The sequence below is a fragment of the Pieris rapae genome, chromosome 19 (genome assembly GCF_905147795.1).
Source record: "Pieris rapae chromosome 19, ilPieRapa1.1, whole genome shotgun sequence".
Lineage (NCBI taxonomy): Eukaryota > Metazoa > Arthropoda > Insecta > Lepidoptera > Pieridae > Pieris > Pieris rapae.
The window spans coordinates 3,784,885-3,801,475 of record NC_059527.1 but is presented as its reverse complement, the minus strand read 5'-3'; the positions used below and the strand labels follow the sequence as shown (position 1 = coordinate 3,801,475).

Below are 16,591 nucleotides of genomic sequence, written 5' to 3'. Positions count from 1 at the left end.
AACCTTAGTATTTTTGTATTAAAGTTATTTTTCTTTCTAGGATCGCCTGATAGCGATTTTTGCTACTTTTTTATTTATAATGTAACGACGTTTAAATAAATAAATAAAATGAAATACAGAATCATGCATTTTTATTAGTAAGTACATCAATAACAATAAATATACAAGTTTTAAAAGTCGATTTCTAATAAAAATATTTTTGATGCTAGTTTACCATTCCTACCTATTTATTAATAATCAGTAGATTTTAGACATTACCTTCTTTACATGAATGTTTATTTTTAATTATATTAGTAGGTAAACATAGACGCATACAACAAAATACTGAGAGTGATAAACGAATGCTACTTTATTGCATGAATTAGGTCCGATGTTGTTGGGGTACAATATAAAAGGGTACAAATTTAGTGGAATCATTATTATTTTTCCGATTAGGTAAGTATTAAAATAAAGAACTTTTTCAATACGAGTTGTATAAAATTAGGAAAATACAATTTTGTCGTATAAATCTTAAGGACAAACAAATCGTCAAGACAGGTCTATAATTTTAATTTAAACTTAGTATGTATATGCAAAAATATAATTAAAAAATTATTTTAACCTGTTAAAATGTATTTAAAAACACGTTGGCATATATAAAGAAAATATACTTAACGTCTTTAAGGCAAAAGAGGTAAATTGCTACAATTAAAAATTTTCAGATTTTTATAATCAATCTCAAAATGTCATATAAATACTGAATTATTTGTCTTATTCTTAAGTACTAGTTACTACACTAATTATCACTTGATCGTTTTATAAAATAATGTCAGTTGTGTTTTTGATTTAAGCTCTTTCAAACCTACGCATCTAGTTATTCAATTTCTATAAACGTTGAATTGATAGAAAATATACTCTTATTAATTTTTATGTTCAAATTCTTGTAATTATTTGGATAAAACTTAGTAATTGAATGGATAAAAGCGCGGGAATGCGCGCGTCGCCAGTGCTATACGCTCGTTGGTTTTAAGCGGTTTACAAAATACGCTTACCTGGACATAAATTAATTAAAAAAAAAACAAGTGCTTGAGAATCGAAGTAGTAATATTAAAGAAAATCAAAGCCTTATTGGTACCTACTGTTTCGTCCATTTCTGATAAATTGTGTTTATTTGTATATGTCGGTGCAATTCAATTTTTTTTTATGAATGAATGGGTCAATATTTACACTCGGCTTAGCCTTTTTTGACGTGACAACGTGTTATAATTCGATGGAGCCGACTGCACGCGCGAAAAAACATGACGCATGCGGCGTAACCTGTTTAATTTAAGGCTTGAAGTGCAAGCGAGAGCGCAGAACGAGCGACAAAGAGGCACTATCGGCTGCGTTCGGCAGCGTTTGTTCGTTAAAAAATTCAATTGTGATTTCCATGCAAAATATCAATCAAACAAATATAATCAAAAATTTCTTTAAAAAATGCAACCATTCCATCAGTATTTTCTTATGACGTTGTCACGATCAACTATCGTCAGTAAACCTTTACAGACAACCGTTTTTTAATTAGATAAATATTTGCGTTTGTTTGAAAAAGCTCAATATGAACGAAAGGAACTTAAATATGTCTTATAAATATCGTGTATCACAGAAATTCAATATCATAATGCATTGAATGCATTTATAGCTTACTTGTGCAAACCATACTTTGTGTGAAACCTATTTCTATCTGTGCGGCAACACTATCAGGATTTTCTGTGGTAGCTTCGATTTTATGCTTTTGTTCATCATTCTCGAATGCTTTATTTTCTCGTCCTTTTTCGTGTTTTTCTTCATTGACTTCTCTTTCTTTGTTAGTGGTTTCAATTGCGAGAAACTTCTTGTTTGCCAAATATAACCATCTGTAATAAAGTGACACATTATTTGTACGGATATTTTCGTCGCGTTAATGTGCGTAAACGGCTAATTAAGCTAGTTGGCTGCGACATATACATTTATTAAAAAACAAGCAAAAGCTGGTTTCTGCGTTTCATTTGAGTTTTTATACGTTTTATTTTATTTATTCAAACATCCCAAGTCTCGTTCCTTACCCTTTCTGACCGTAAGTGACCTCTTATCTTATAAAAATATTTAAAAAGATACTTACAAAAATATAAGTACAGCGGGTATTGTGAGACCACCGCCCAATAGGAAGAAGGCACCAGGAAATGTCTTGAGGGTTGATGTGTATACTGTAGTATACATTGGTGCGTATACAAGAGGCATCATGGCTTCCGCTACTCCAAAGAACGAGTTCACTTTACCTGAAACACAGCATAACTCTTTGTTTATTTATATGCATTGAGATAATAAAACTACTAAATAGTTACCTAGTCTGTCATAAAGGATTAGTCAGTGTAACTTTATGTGTTATTCCTATTAACAAACACTGTTTATATAATAATAATAATAAAATAATAAAAAAGTGTTTATTCATTTAAGTAAAAAAATAACGCTGAAATGAAATACTTGCCTAGTTCATCTTTGTCCACTAACTTTGACACCATAGACCGCATTGCTATAAACGAAGTTCCGTTGAAAAGTTCGATAAGCGGTGCTGAAAATAAAATTAATTTATTGAATTGTTCGATAAACTTTTTAAATAAATATTTAGTCTATCTAGTGAAAAACATAATGACATGTAGTGAATGACACGAATAAAGGCTATTTTTATTTTATTTACTTACCTATGTACATATGCCAGGTGTCAGTAGCAAACGCGTACATGAAGCCAGAGAGAATTTTACTCGTGCATGATATGACACCAATGATTGCGTCATCAAATTTAAGAACGTGACTGAATACGCCCACAGAAAACAAAGTGCCTGAAAATTAAGAAACGTAAGTTATTTATTTGTATGTATATAACCAAGTTTTTGACACCACTTTTGAACTACCCTCTTTTTTTGTTGGTAAAAATATGGGTGTTAGGTTTTAGATGCTTTAATTTTGGACTATCTTTGTGTTCATTTTTATCCCAAAGAAATTTTAATAGACAAGGAAGCATGGCGTAATATAAGCCGTTCCTTACTTTTAACACAAAACCATTGGGATTAAGAAGAGTGGCGATAAGTTTCTGGCCAGTTCTCTTTACCTACTTTCTTCCTTTTAGCTTTTTCCTTCCTTAAGTGAACATATACCTTAATATGAATAAATAAATCTTGATTCAATTTGCAATTTCTGCTTGGTATTGAATTTGATCAGCAGTTGAACGAGCTAGACCAATGAATACCACTTACTCACATTCTATGATTACTTACCCACTAATGAAGTACACATAGCATAAGTCGAGAACATGCTGAAATCCACTTCGTTCCAATTAAAACGATATCTTGTGAATAGATACATGACTGACATTTCACCTGAAACCAGATTATAACACATTATAACGGATAATAATAATATTACACATGGCAAGGGGAACATAAAAGTGGAGCAAGAAAACGCTAAACGCTGGTACCCATGGTATATAATAAATGCAAAAAAAGGTAGAGGCTAAAAGGTCCATAGACCATATTAAGGAAACAGCGACAGAATATGGCAGACAATGGCACGGTACCGACATGTTGCGTAAAACGGGCACTCAGAGAAATCAGATAAATAAATGTGTAAAAATATCTGAAATAAAAGGCTCTTATTATTATTCATTTATTTATTGTAATCCTACAGCTATTATCAATTATAATAATAAAGTGGCGCTACAACCCCATTGTTTTGGCCTTAGATTGCATCCGTTTCTTTAATCATTTCATAGACAATTATGTTATCAACCGTCTGTCTAACGCATGTCGTCGATGTAATATAATATTTTTTATTTGTAAAAGAAGATTTATATAAATGTGTAAACACAAATTTTAATAAATGTGTAAATGGAAGACCACAATTTCTTGTAACTGTAAAATATTAGTGTGTATACTAATAATTCATTTATTTATTTAGAAAATATTGCTTACGTTCGGCACACTGATACATTGGTATAAGAAAAATCAAAGTAAAGTAACTATGAATATCCAGATCGAGCTCTTTATAAGAAAAAAATATAGATAATGGTAAATTCGTAATAAAAGTTGGTTGGTATAGTTTTTTAATAAGTAGTATACTAGAGTCATTCGGAAATAATGAAATATGAACAAACGTTTTCGATAACAAGGCACCATTCCTCTTGAAAGAAGAAAAGTATCTCACAACATAACCCTAATAATATTTAGAGAAGTTGAAGAAGATGTTTTTAAAAGAAGATATATATAATACTATACTATATATACGTTTTAGTGATAACCCTAAAATAGAAGCACAAATAAAGTACAAAATAGGTTTCTATTTCGTTATTTGCGCATACACTAATTAGGCCTTTAGGTATTATTGTATAGCAATAATAAAAAAAATCGTAAACCTTTTTTTTAACTGTGACAGTAATGGACTAATGCACTAATACAGCTGCTAGGATTATTAAAGAGGCGAATTAATTTGGGATAGTTCAGTTACTTTCGAAGTCATGTCATAAATTATAAACAAACAACAATTTTATACAAGACAATCGGCACTTACATATACCACAAGTGATGTCTTAACCATTTGGAGGACTTAGAACAATGAATCCATGAAATAAAGGACATCATTAAGAGGCGTAGTGACGTAGGTGCTTTTATACTTTGATTATGAAACTATATAATATACTAGCAGACTCGGCCAAGCGTTGCTGTGGCTAAGGTTTTTGATATATTACATAGTAGTAAACTATTCAAGGGAAACGGTAGCAGAACTTATGTGAAAGGTAGATAGCGTATGTGAAACGCGAGATGTAAGCTGTAATGTAAGACAGTGGTCTTTATTGTTGTTAATATTAATATTTTTAAGTGTCGAAATGGAAATTAACAGTTCATTAGATAAAGCGCATTTATTATAGTGCAATAATAATCTAACTTGAGTAGGAATTGTTAACCGCTGCGTATAGTAGGTATAGGTAGTCAAAACAAAAAATATGTATAGTCTTTATTAGTATATAACTAATAAAGACTATACATATTATATTATGTAGTGCTAAATTATTTTTTTTATGTTGGCAACACTATCATTAAAGTTCGACATTAATCTTGAATCTATACTATATATAATATCTTTAAATATAAATGTTCATAACGACCACGCCTTTTACCGTTCTGCACTAGCTCTTTGTTACAATATTTAGTTCAAAATAAGCTTGAAAATTAAACAATCGAAAAAACGTTAGTTTAATATCTTTCCGAATAAAAGCGCGGGTACATGAATCGCCGGAAGAGATGCTCTGCTGCGTCTGACGTCACACTGCTAACATTCATCCGATTGGCCATTCATATCATATGAATGACACATATTTAGTATTTCAGCGAGACTAGTTCAATGGACTAGACATCAATCTATTATTTCATTAATCTGAACTTCGTGAATACACTCAGTTGAATGTAATAAAATGCGATAGGTCATATCAAATCAACGAGTAATAATTACGGCTGTTTATTTTTTTTATTCAGCCTGGGTGTTAGTGTAAGTTCCGTAATAAGGTTCTATATCTTTGTTAGAACTTCATAGTCTGAGTTATATTTTTTTTTATTGATCTATTTTTTATACAGTTGTATATTCTAAGTTTCGTTGAGAGTTTTAGGGATCTTGATAATATCATTATCAAAACTCTCACCTATAAAAAAGCATAAAATTCGTAACTATCTCTATACCCGAAATGTATTGTACTGACTAAAATAAAAGAAAACATTCAGCCACATAGAAAAAAAAACAAATACAAAACGCACGTTTCGCGCCAAAATCCGGGACGTGACAGCGCATACACTACAGCGGACGCGTTAAACGCAGCACCACTCTAACACACTTTTAGTTGATTTAATGTATAAATTCCATTAGTTTCCATTAGTTCCATTCCGTTAATATAAATATATTTAAATATCTTTTCTTACACTCCTTCTATATCTTGATAAAAAATTATCTTTTATTTTATATATTAATTATTTTCCATTCCTAAATTCCGTTCCATCCGATATTTTTTTTAAAACGCGTTCCCTGTTTGACCCTGGGCCACAATGCACAAACCGTGCGTAAAGATTCTATAAGTTCGAAGTTCGAATATCATATAAACATTTGACTACGTTATGAAATTGTTATAAAATTTCTTATAGGGAATTAATAGTCGGAGAATAACACGATAAGAGTGCCTAGATTATTTTAATTTCTTACCGTAAATTGGTCCAATAACTACGCAAAGTACGATTACTAGCATTATAACCCGTAACCGTCTCTGATTCGGTCCATTCTTGAATGCCACCATCACAGTGTCCTTTACATAGCGTGTATCAAAGAAATCTCGTAGCCACTCGCAGCAGTTATTAGTTGGCTTCTGAAAATATTATTTTAAATTAAAATTTTCACGAATGATAACTGGCACTAAGGGACTAGGTCTACTGATTTGTTTAAATTGCGAACAAAAAAATCATAATAATATACATAATGGGTTTATATAAGTAAATATAATATATAACAAGACAGTTTCTATCTAAATCTAAATACACAACGCAATGACAGTTGTCAAGGGTTTTCAGGACAACTGGAATAATTATCTGACTTTATGAACGAGTGCACTCAAACGTCAATAATTCTTGACAATGATCAGTGCGTTAAAGGCCATATTAATTTAAAAAAATCGATAATGTTAAATTATTATTGATATTAATATTGATAAAGAAGATTGGTTAAATAATTCTTAATGTCTGTTAAAATGAATCTTTAAATATTATAAATATGATGTTTAATTTTTTTAGATATTTACGAAAATTGCTGTAAAATACTAAAGTGAAGTAAGTGATACGAAAACTGACCCTTCCTTGGTAATACAATTTCCCACTCTATGCATTCTGAGATAGACATAAACTCGCAAGTCTCATAAAAATTACGCTAGCCAAATTGGAATTCGAATCTGCAGAGCTAAACGTTTCTTGACATAATTTTGAGGTTTCTTAAACTAACAAAGACACAGCGCACGATCATAGTAACTCTTATAATGTTAAACTCATATATTATGTTACACAAAAATTACTTTTTTAACTGTTTTAATTATATATTAAGGAATAATTATCATCTAGTTACCCACAACACAGGGACTCCATAGTGTGGGGACTAGTGATATAATTTGATATAAATTTTATCACAACCTTTTTGTCATAAATAAAGATTTTATTATTATTAGATCTGTTGAAGTGTTAATTACAAAATTTGCGTGTGTATATAAGAAATAAATTGGTATATAGAATATAATTATTAGTACGCATAGATTTTATTCAAATTGATTCAAGATATTTCTTACTAAAAATGTTATTCTTGTGTTTATTAAATATTACGTTATTTAATTTCTTAGCTATCTTATCGATCGAGAGAACAAATCTAGGTCAAGTTGACGGACTTTTTCTATTGTCACGCTCAAATTAGTTTTATTAGGCATTGAACTTGTAACCTGTTATATAATAAGACGACACGGTGATTGACAAACCTTATTCATGGTCAATACACGTTGGCATTTATTTGAAAGTGAATGCAAAATGGAACTAACTGAAATTGTCTACTAAATTTAAAATACATTTTTATTGCTTACTAGCGGACCCAACAGATGTACACAGACTTTAAATTAAAAAGAGATCAAACTAAATCTAAACGATTCTCAATTCTTGAACTTATACAAAAAAATCATCAATCTGGTAAAGGTTTTAACTACAAATTAAAGATACACAAATTAATCTTCTATCTGTAATATTTTTGTCAGCAAACCATTATTTGTTTATATTTTGTTATCGTTGTATTATATATTATATTTCTCACTGTTTCCCTGAACTTCTACAAATCAAGATCAACCTTTAACCAACCGGTCCATTCTCTTACAAACAAACAGCAATTCATTTACATATATTAGTGTCACAAAAAACAGGTGTGAGGAGAGCGCTCTTACGAAGTGAAAACGTGGAAATATACCACATTAAATCACATTTGGCTGATCACAAGACAGTGCAAATGGATCTGACTCAAGCCAGAATATATCTGATCAGGATCAAGGATGTATCAATGCAAATTATTTACATTGTTTCAAATACGTGAAGCGCACAGCATTTTCTACGTACAGTTTCTCACAATAAAAATTGTTTAACTACAATTACCGCAAGAATGAACCGTGAAGACGTTTTTAATTCGTTTCAAAGAAACATTCACACGTACAGATAACAATGATAACACTCACCACACTTGTATCGATTCGTTTGACTTCCTTTATCCTGAAGAAAGCGTATAGAAAACTCAAAACATATAGCGAGGCACTTAAAGAAAACACTCCATATAGCCCGATTTTTCTCACTAAAATTCCACTCAAAGCCGCTCCAACAGGGACTCCTAAAGAATAAAATAAATTCACGATTCCTATTCGTAACGTTCTTTGTTCCTCGGTCGTGACGTCAGCTATAAAACTAAACACTCCCATAAACATGGTGAACCATCCTCCAGTCAATGCAGGGAATATTGCTTCTGTCACTGCTGCGGCTTCTACCGGCAATTCGTAGAAAAAGTACGTATTCACTATAAGGCCAATACTTGTCAGGAACTCGCCTATTATGGGTAATAGCATACAAAACTTTCTCTGACCAACTCTGTCACTATACGCGCCTAAGAATATTAAAATCCCACATGGAAGAAACGATTGCAATACTGTTTTCCATCCAGCTACAGACGCTACGAGTGTCTGCACGGCTTCTTCTTCAAAAGTGTAATTAGCGGTATCTCTTTTAGTTAAGGCATCACAAATGTGGTGATCGAAGGCTAAGTTTACTCTGCACGCTTTCTCCAAATACAAATTTTGCGTAGCAAGAGCTGAAAGTACCGAAGGCATGACGTAACCAGCGAGTATCGGTTCAACTGTGATTAGAGATATCAAACGTTTGGCCTTCTGAAAGAAGTTTAAGTCGATCCAATCATCGGTTTTCTCTTGAACCTTTTCCATTTTGTTTTTTATAAAATTATTTTGCATTTCGCTTGTGGCGATTAAGTCAGTGTCTTTAAGTGTTTTCTCCGCAAGTTTTTCTTCTTTCCCCTTTGTTGTATTGTCGTAAGCCATGTTATTTATGTACCTGGAAAAGAAAAGGCATTGTAAGATTGTCGGTTTATACTTAGATACTGCTTGTTTGTAGTAGATTCGCTAATGTTGATTACACCGGACGTGGTAATCATTTCATCATTAATTCGTTTCGTAATCGTTGGGTAGTGGACGAAATTAACTTTACCTAGACAAAGCAATAACTTCTGAACGGAGAAACCGCAAATTCTCTTTTAAGAGTATGGTTACAAACTGCAATGTTTACAACTACTTTGTATAACTCTGTCACGGATCTTGACATTGTTTAACAACAAATGCTTTATGGTTGAATTGGTTTCGGTATTTCGCTGCTTACTAGTAATTTTCTATAATTTCATTGATTTTGTATTGAATCATATATATGATCACGCCTTATGCAGTGTTAGAGCTGCTTTTGACCCACGATGTAAATACACTTTACTCATTCACTCTCTCACACATTTACACCCACACACTTACTCATGCACTACTCTTGTACTCACTCAGGTGTGATGATAACGGTTCAAAAGAAAAATAAAAAGGAAATGGTTCAAAAAAATAGGTTCAATAATGTCATTATTTTAATAAATTAAGTTTACAGGTATTTTTACTTAAAAGTGTTTCCAAATCTTACACTTTGAAAAGAAAATGTACTTAAAATGAATAGTCTTTTTATTATTATTATTATTATTATATCAATAATAAATATTGAAATAAAAACAATTGACGACATTTCCATCTTTTACAAAAAAATATAAATGCAGTATAGAACATGTTGATAGAATTATCGCGTGATTAAGCATTATTTTAAAATGTAGCAGCATGGGGGCCGTCCAGGTATTATTAAGTAAATTTTATTTTATTTTATTAAGTAACTTCTCCCCTTTACTCTTCCTCTCTGCTGCTCTCAAAAGTAATAGTACAAAAAGTATGAAGGTTTTGTAGGAATCATCGAAAATGCATTTCGTTTTCAAGCGTATGTGTAAAAAAGTAAATAATTACTGTTGACGTAAACATCAAATAAGAAAATCAAAGAACCCTCCCCTCTATAGTGCTTACATAATACTTGAACGGCTCCATGATCACAATTGGACTGCGATGTACGATGTTGAAGAGCTGTATCATAATTTCTAATGTTGCCTCTATTTAAAATGGGCCTTTTGGTTTTTCGGTTCAACAGTACATTGGATAAAGGGAGAAGAATTTAAAATAAGTACTCAAATATCTTCGTATGCCAGAAAACTAAGGAACAAAGGTACGTTCAACGATTTTGTTCTAGGTTCACGAGATTCAGATCTATCAACAATCAGAGACCTTGTAATCTCCACAATAGCCAACAAAAACCTTTAAGCGGTGTCATCGTATTGGCCTTGTCGATCGTTCCGTATTCCTAATCAAGGTTCACACGGAAGTAATGTGATGATTTTATGCACATCACTATAAAGGAAATGGCATTACAGTGCATTAGTAACAGTCCCAAAACCTACAAACGGCAATCGCCATGTGGAGAGATTTTTTAGATAACAATACTTCAAAAATTCCTTTCCTAATCATGGCACACATATTCATTTTTGAAGTTAGCGGAATTATGTAAATTTCTTAATATTACATATGGAACGAATAGTTTTATAGTCTAAGATCCGGCTGCTGGATTAGTGCGCAGAAACAGTAGGTAAACCTTGTTTTTAGCCAGATTTAATTAGGCACTCTATATAATATTATTACATTATATATACGATAATTAATAGATGAAAATAGCTTCAATTTGATATATAATTTATAAATGTACGTTACGCATTAATCACCTGGCTGCGAAGAAGTTCGGCCCGGTGATCAACGGCACCCATGATTTTTTTAAATCTTGTATATTGCCGTTATGTAGACAATATTTTATTTAAATAACAAGTGAACGAAATGTTTTCCCAAAAATCAATAGAAAAAATTTTATTAAAAAATACTAGCGGCCAAATTTGGACAACGACTTTGTAGATACATTCTCCTATTTATAAACATACATATTTTTTTTTTAGCAAATAACCAATGAACGAAATAGTCCTGCAGCCAGATCTCGTACTAGGTATAAGAATAGTCCTACTCCAAAAATTTATGAGTGAAAGTTCATAACACAAAAACAACGCGCATAGCAAATTTACCAATATTACACTTTGTACTATATCCTTTGTGGCTTAAATAGAAAGTGATAAAATACGTTAACACATTTGTAATCGTCACGGTTTTGACAAAAATTTAAATCGTTACTTAAGTAGGTGTGTGAAATTTCATTTACATACGAGATTTTTCACACGTGCGACTAGATTTTGCATGTGCTACTTACTGCTTTAATAGGTAAAACTTTTAAACAAGAAGCACTGCCACTCAACCCTTGGTCTTGGTGTCAGATTTCTGTATCTGTTTTCCTAATTAATATGTTAGTTTTCTGTGCTCTATGCATACGGCATATACATGTTTTCAGATATGGTAGTCGCCTCACCATGTAATCATCATTCATCATAGACATAGACAGAACATGTATGCCCAACAAAACAAACACACAATAAAAATTATAAAAAAATGTATAAAAAAAGAACGAGAGATAACAATATTTTTTTAAAGAACAATGTATATTTTAAGTATGTAATGCGTGTGTGTTGTGGTTGTAATTGGCCTTGCATTGGCTCAGCATTATCCTGAGTGTTCCACAGCGCTGGTCATTCTGCCACAGCAGTTAGTTTGTGCCTCAGTTGTAAGAATAATAATAAAAAATAATAATTAAAAACAAAGAAATAAATTAAACAAAGTTGCATACATAGAACCATCCATTGGTGCCGGTATTTTTGCGTCAGGGTTAACACTCGACTATCCATTAGACTTACACTAATCTAGATATTTTCTAAGTTAGTGTTTATCAAACCAATGGTAATATCACATACCTAGGATTTTTATATTTTAGTGAACAATGACAATATAATACGTGGTAATCTCAAGTATTTAATCTTCTCCGCAATGCAATAATCACGTTTTAAACAACTTCTAATGTACACGGTACATTTCAATACATAGTTAGATATTTATCAAGCACGTAGGAAAAATCACCAGAATAAATAAAAGAATATATTAGTTATTAGGTTATCTATATATACTTTATATTTTCTAGTTATAAATCTTAACCTATTTATTTAAGGGTAAGGTAAAAGATCAAACAGATTATATAAATATAAATAAAAAACAACAATATATTTATAACAAGTTTTACAGGAGCAAAGCCACAAAAGTAATCATGGCTCGATTTTGATACAAAATTTGATTTGAATGAATTAATCAAAAACGGAATCGATTCGAAGAAAATCAGGATTAAACGTTTGAATTTAAGAACTGAACTAACCGGCAACTGGCATGGTGGACTATTTAATTGTTTGTTTTATTGTGTATAAAGAACAGTTTAACGGCCGTTAATTCAAAGTTTTTACGATACAAATTATCCTCAAGGCTTAATAATCTGAGTAAATATCTCGATATGCCCTTGGTTTCAAATCATAAATCAAAACGATCAACAGGGAATTATTGGTAAAACAGAGAGAGAGAAAAATTTGGGAAAGGTCTTCTTCGCCTTTGAGAACAAATACAAAAAGTTACTAGCACTCACAAGACATAACAATAATAAATATTTAACTTCAAATTTGCAATTATGAAAAACATCTCAGCGAGTGAGTCTAATCAAGCCTAGAGTCATATTAAATGTGTCAATTTTCCTTGGCTGTATTGGTTATATGAACTACGTCACAAAATTATAAGAGGACCCACTTCAATAATATCCTTAAATGTAGGGTTGGAAAAGCGAAATAAATTTTTTTTGGTCTTAGTAATAATTTTGGATTAACAAATAAAATAATATAACAAGTGTCCGATTGTTTGATGGCAATTTAAAGGTACATAAAAAATCTTAGGCACTTTATTGGTTATTTATTTTACCTTTTGTTTTACATACTTAGATCCTTATCGGTAATCATTTCATCAAAAACTTTCCAAAACATCAAAGTCTTTATAAATTAATATTTATTTAAACACAACAATCGTGAACAAACGATTGTTTCGTGTCTACATAATAATCATTAGTGTAAATATAAAAAACCCGGGGAATCCCCATTTATGATCATGTAGCATACAATCGTACAAAAACTGCGAGAACGAGGTAACTCGAGTTTGTCGAATTTATTTATTAACACGCAGAAAAATAAATAAACTGTAGACACTTAGTATCATCGAAATCTTTCAAGCAAGTCTTAGATAAACCTGATATGACGTTTCGTGTTTGGTGGAATTGGGTAATCATTAAGTGGACCAATTATAAACGAGTAGTGCTACACAACATTGGGTTACGGATTTCTGCATCTCAATGACACAGTTCTTCGATTCTTGGCTCTTACTTAGGTAAGAAACTAAAGAAGTGCTGTTTTGGTTAGTGGTTACCACCATTGCGAGGAGAAGAGCAACTGGAAACAAAGGAAAACAGCAATTGGAAACAAAGGAAAACAGGAACTGGAAACAAAGGAAAACAGCAACTGGAAACAACGGAAAACAACAACTGGAAACAAAGGAAAACAGCAACTGAAAACAACGGAAAACAGCAACTGGAAACAACGGAAAACAGCAACTGGAAACAAAGGAAAGTACAAAAAAATATTGTTCGTTGTCGCCATTTTATAATGCGATGCATTTAATATAAGGTTTAAACTGTCCTTGCTTATTGTATACTAACTTAATTTAACTTAATTGCAGTTCACATTGTGTTCATAGCAGATTATCGGATGTTTGTCATCGCTAAGTACAAAGTTTTTAAAATTGTTCTCATCCGTTATTTCGTGTACTTAACTAGAGAATATTTTTTGCAGTCCAGACAATGTCACTTGATTATGAAACAATCAAATAGTAATTTGGGTGGTCAATTGTCAAAATAAATGTTGACGTTCAAAAACATCATCACTAAAAAAATAAATTATAAAGACTTTTGTATTTTAATGTTAATTCTATACTTACTATTTTTAATTTAAAAATTAATTCTAAATTATTATTACTATTTAATTCCACTTCAGGTGCATAAATTAATTGTACCAAATTGTAATTTTGAAGTAAGCTTATGTTTCGCGTGACTTATGTGGGTTGGAAATGTATCGAGAAAATGGCATTTATTAGTTATAATTGAAATAACATAATTGAAAAATGTATGATAATAATAAAAAAGAAATCACGTTACTAAAAACGGAATCCCTTATATCTTGTTTCACACTAAGTTCCTTTGTAAAATACGTAAATTTTAAAATATATGATTCAGATTATCGTAAATATACTCTCAGATAATTATGTCACATCCTTTGTATATTATGTAAACAAAGAAGAGACGGTTATTGTTTTATCTTATTCATACTTATAAATGGCTAATTGTGTGATCGAATTAATAAACTATATTTAGTTATGTAATCATAATTGTTTTCAATGAGCTATTATTATCAGGTTATACACAGCCCCATTTAGACGCGTTAGATCATCTTCAAAGGATTTTCCTATCTATGGTTTCACTTCCTTGTTAAAGGATCGTCATGGCAAAATCAGTGGCAGAGAGGCTTGATAATTAAATTGACTACAAAAAGAAAAAGAATAAAACAGAAAGAACGAATGAAAATAACAAAAAAGGTATACTAAAAACTGAGGCTAAACCAAATGGAAGCGAAACAAGTTATTTTCTGATCTTTTATCAGGGTTTTGATTTAGTAATAAACGTACTTATATGTATGGCATAAAAATCCATAAACAATATACTCGAATAGATATACTTCTTTTATAAACTCCTTTGATGTACAATTAATTAAGACACTACTTTCTCCATTTCCATGTATTAATTCCGTAAGAAAGAAAAATTCATTGAATCAATGCCGAGGTTAAGACGTACTCAGTATCTATTGCTTAAGATACATGTTAAGGCTCTTTTTATTATAATTCCAATCACGTATATGCCAACTTAAGGAATCTAAGTCTAAGTTTCCTTAAAATCGGTAAAATATATATGTTTCACGTGTTTCTGGAGGGGATAATTTACCTAGACGATGACATTGAAGAAGATGAAGTTGGTTTAATTTTCCAAAATTACTTTTATTAGTATTTTTTTATGAACTAGACTTGGTCAAGAACTAATCGCTGAATCAATGATTTTTTACTAATGAACTAAGGTGCTGTAAGATTATTTCTTTTTCAGTTGTTATGAGTAAGTTGTTAGAGGTACTTAATTGAAAAATTAGAAATACATATATGCAGCCAGATCAATATTTCAAAATACATAAAAAAAATATAGGTGCAAGACTGATATTCAGATAATATATAAATTATCTGAATATTATATATAGATATTTATTATCTATTTATATAATATAAAAAAGGTTTTCTTAAATATCTAAAAAAGAAATATATTAATTTTTGTCAATGGTATTTCAGTACATCGTTTATCTGAAATATATTATTATATAATTTCTGGTATACCCAACCTATATTTTGTACCTTCGAAAGTAACAGTTTGAATACATATCCTCAGTTTTTGAAAATTTTCCTCCTACTGTATAAAAATAACTTTTGTTAAACTTGTTTGACATATAATTTATTTTGTACAGAAATGTCGTTATACTTAAGTGAACTTTACAGTAATTGGAACGTTTTTAAAAGTCCTTGTTACTTGAATGTACTTATTAATTCTTAGAACTGAGTTTATTTACTTAAAACCGAATACAACAAATTTTTCAATTTTAATTCAAATGTGAAGGACACTGGAAAATAACATTTTCTATATTAAGAGCACACGAAAGTTCTTATGTGTAACATTTTCATGGCCGAGGAGAATTAACACTAAATAAATAATGTACTCAAAAATAAATTATACATAGATAAATTGGTTTGCATGATTAAAATAATAACCAATCCCTCCCACGGTGTAGCGAAATCTGAATACAAGGCCATGAAGTGAGTGTGCAAAAAATGATGGTAAAATAGCATCAATGCAATAGATCTCCAGAGGTCAAGGTTAACTTGGGGTACCTCTAAATATTTTATAGTTAATAATAGGAAATAATTTTTACAAAATATTTACAAAAAATTCATTTATTTTTTATTTATAATGAAAAAAATAATCAAATTCTTACCAAATTAATATTTCTTTCACAACCAAGTATCACAAAATCAGTCTTACATTAAAATTCCATGTTATTAAAATGGACGGTGCGAAATTTAAAAATCGAATTGTGATTTTGACAGATCGCGCGCGAAGAATCCCGCCGCAAGCGATGTTCCGCGTGCGTTTGACAAACGGCAACTAAAAACTCCGCGGTTGCAGTTGGTACTGACTACTATTCTTAATTTACAAGTTCTTAGCAACCACAGTTCACTAGGTAGTTTGTGGACTGAGCG

The 16,591-nt window shown here is 31.0% G+C and overlaps 1 protein-coding gene across 1 annotated transcript; it reads right to left on the bottom strand.

Moving 5' to 3' along the window:
• Nucleotides 1–331: 331 nt before the first annotated feature.
• LOC110998897 (solute carrier family 46 member 3) lies at nucleotides 332–16,526 on the bottom strand. The gene is made up of 8 exons (XM_022267707.2): nucleotides 16,327–16,526; nucleotides 8,282–9,161; nucleotides 6,238–6,397; nucleotides 3,273–3,374; nucleotides 2,700–2,837; nucleotides 2,486–2,569; nucleotides 2,120–2,276; nucleotides 332–1,874 (listed from the first exon to the last, which is right to left on the bottom strand). The coding sequence occupies exons 2-8, from the start codon at nucleotides 9,146–9,148 to the stop codon at nucleotides 1,655–1,657; spliced, it is 1,728 nt and encodes a 575-aa protein (XP_022123399.2). The 5' UTR covers nucleotides 9,149–9,161; nucleotides 16,327–16,526; the 3' UTR covers nucleotides 332–1,654.
• Between the last annotated feature and the right edge of the window lie 65 nt (nucleotides 16,527–16,591).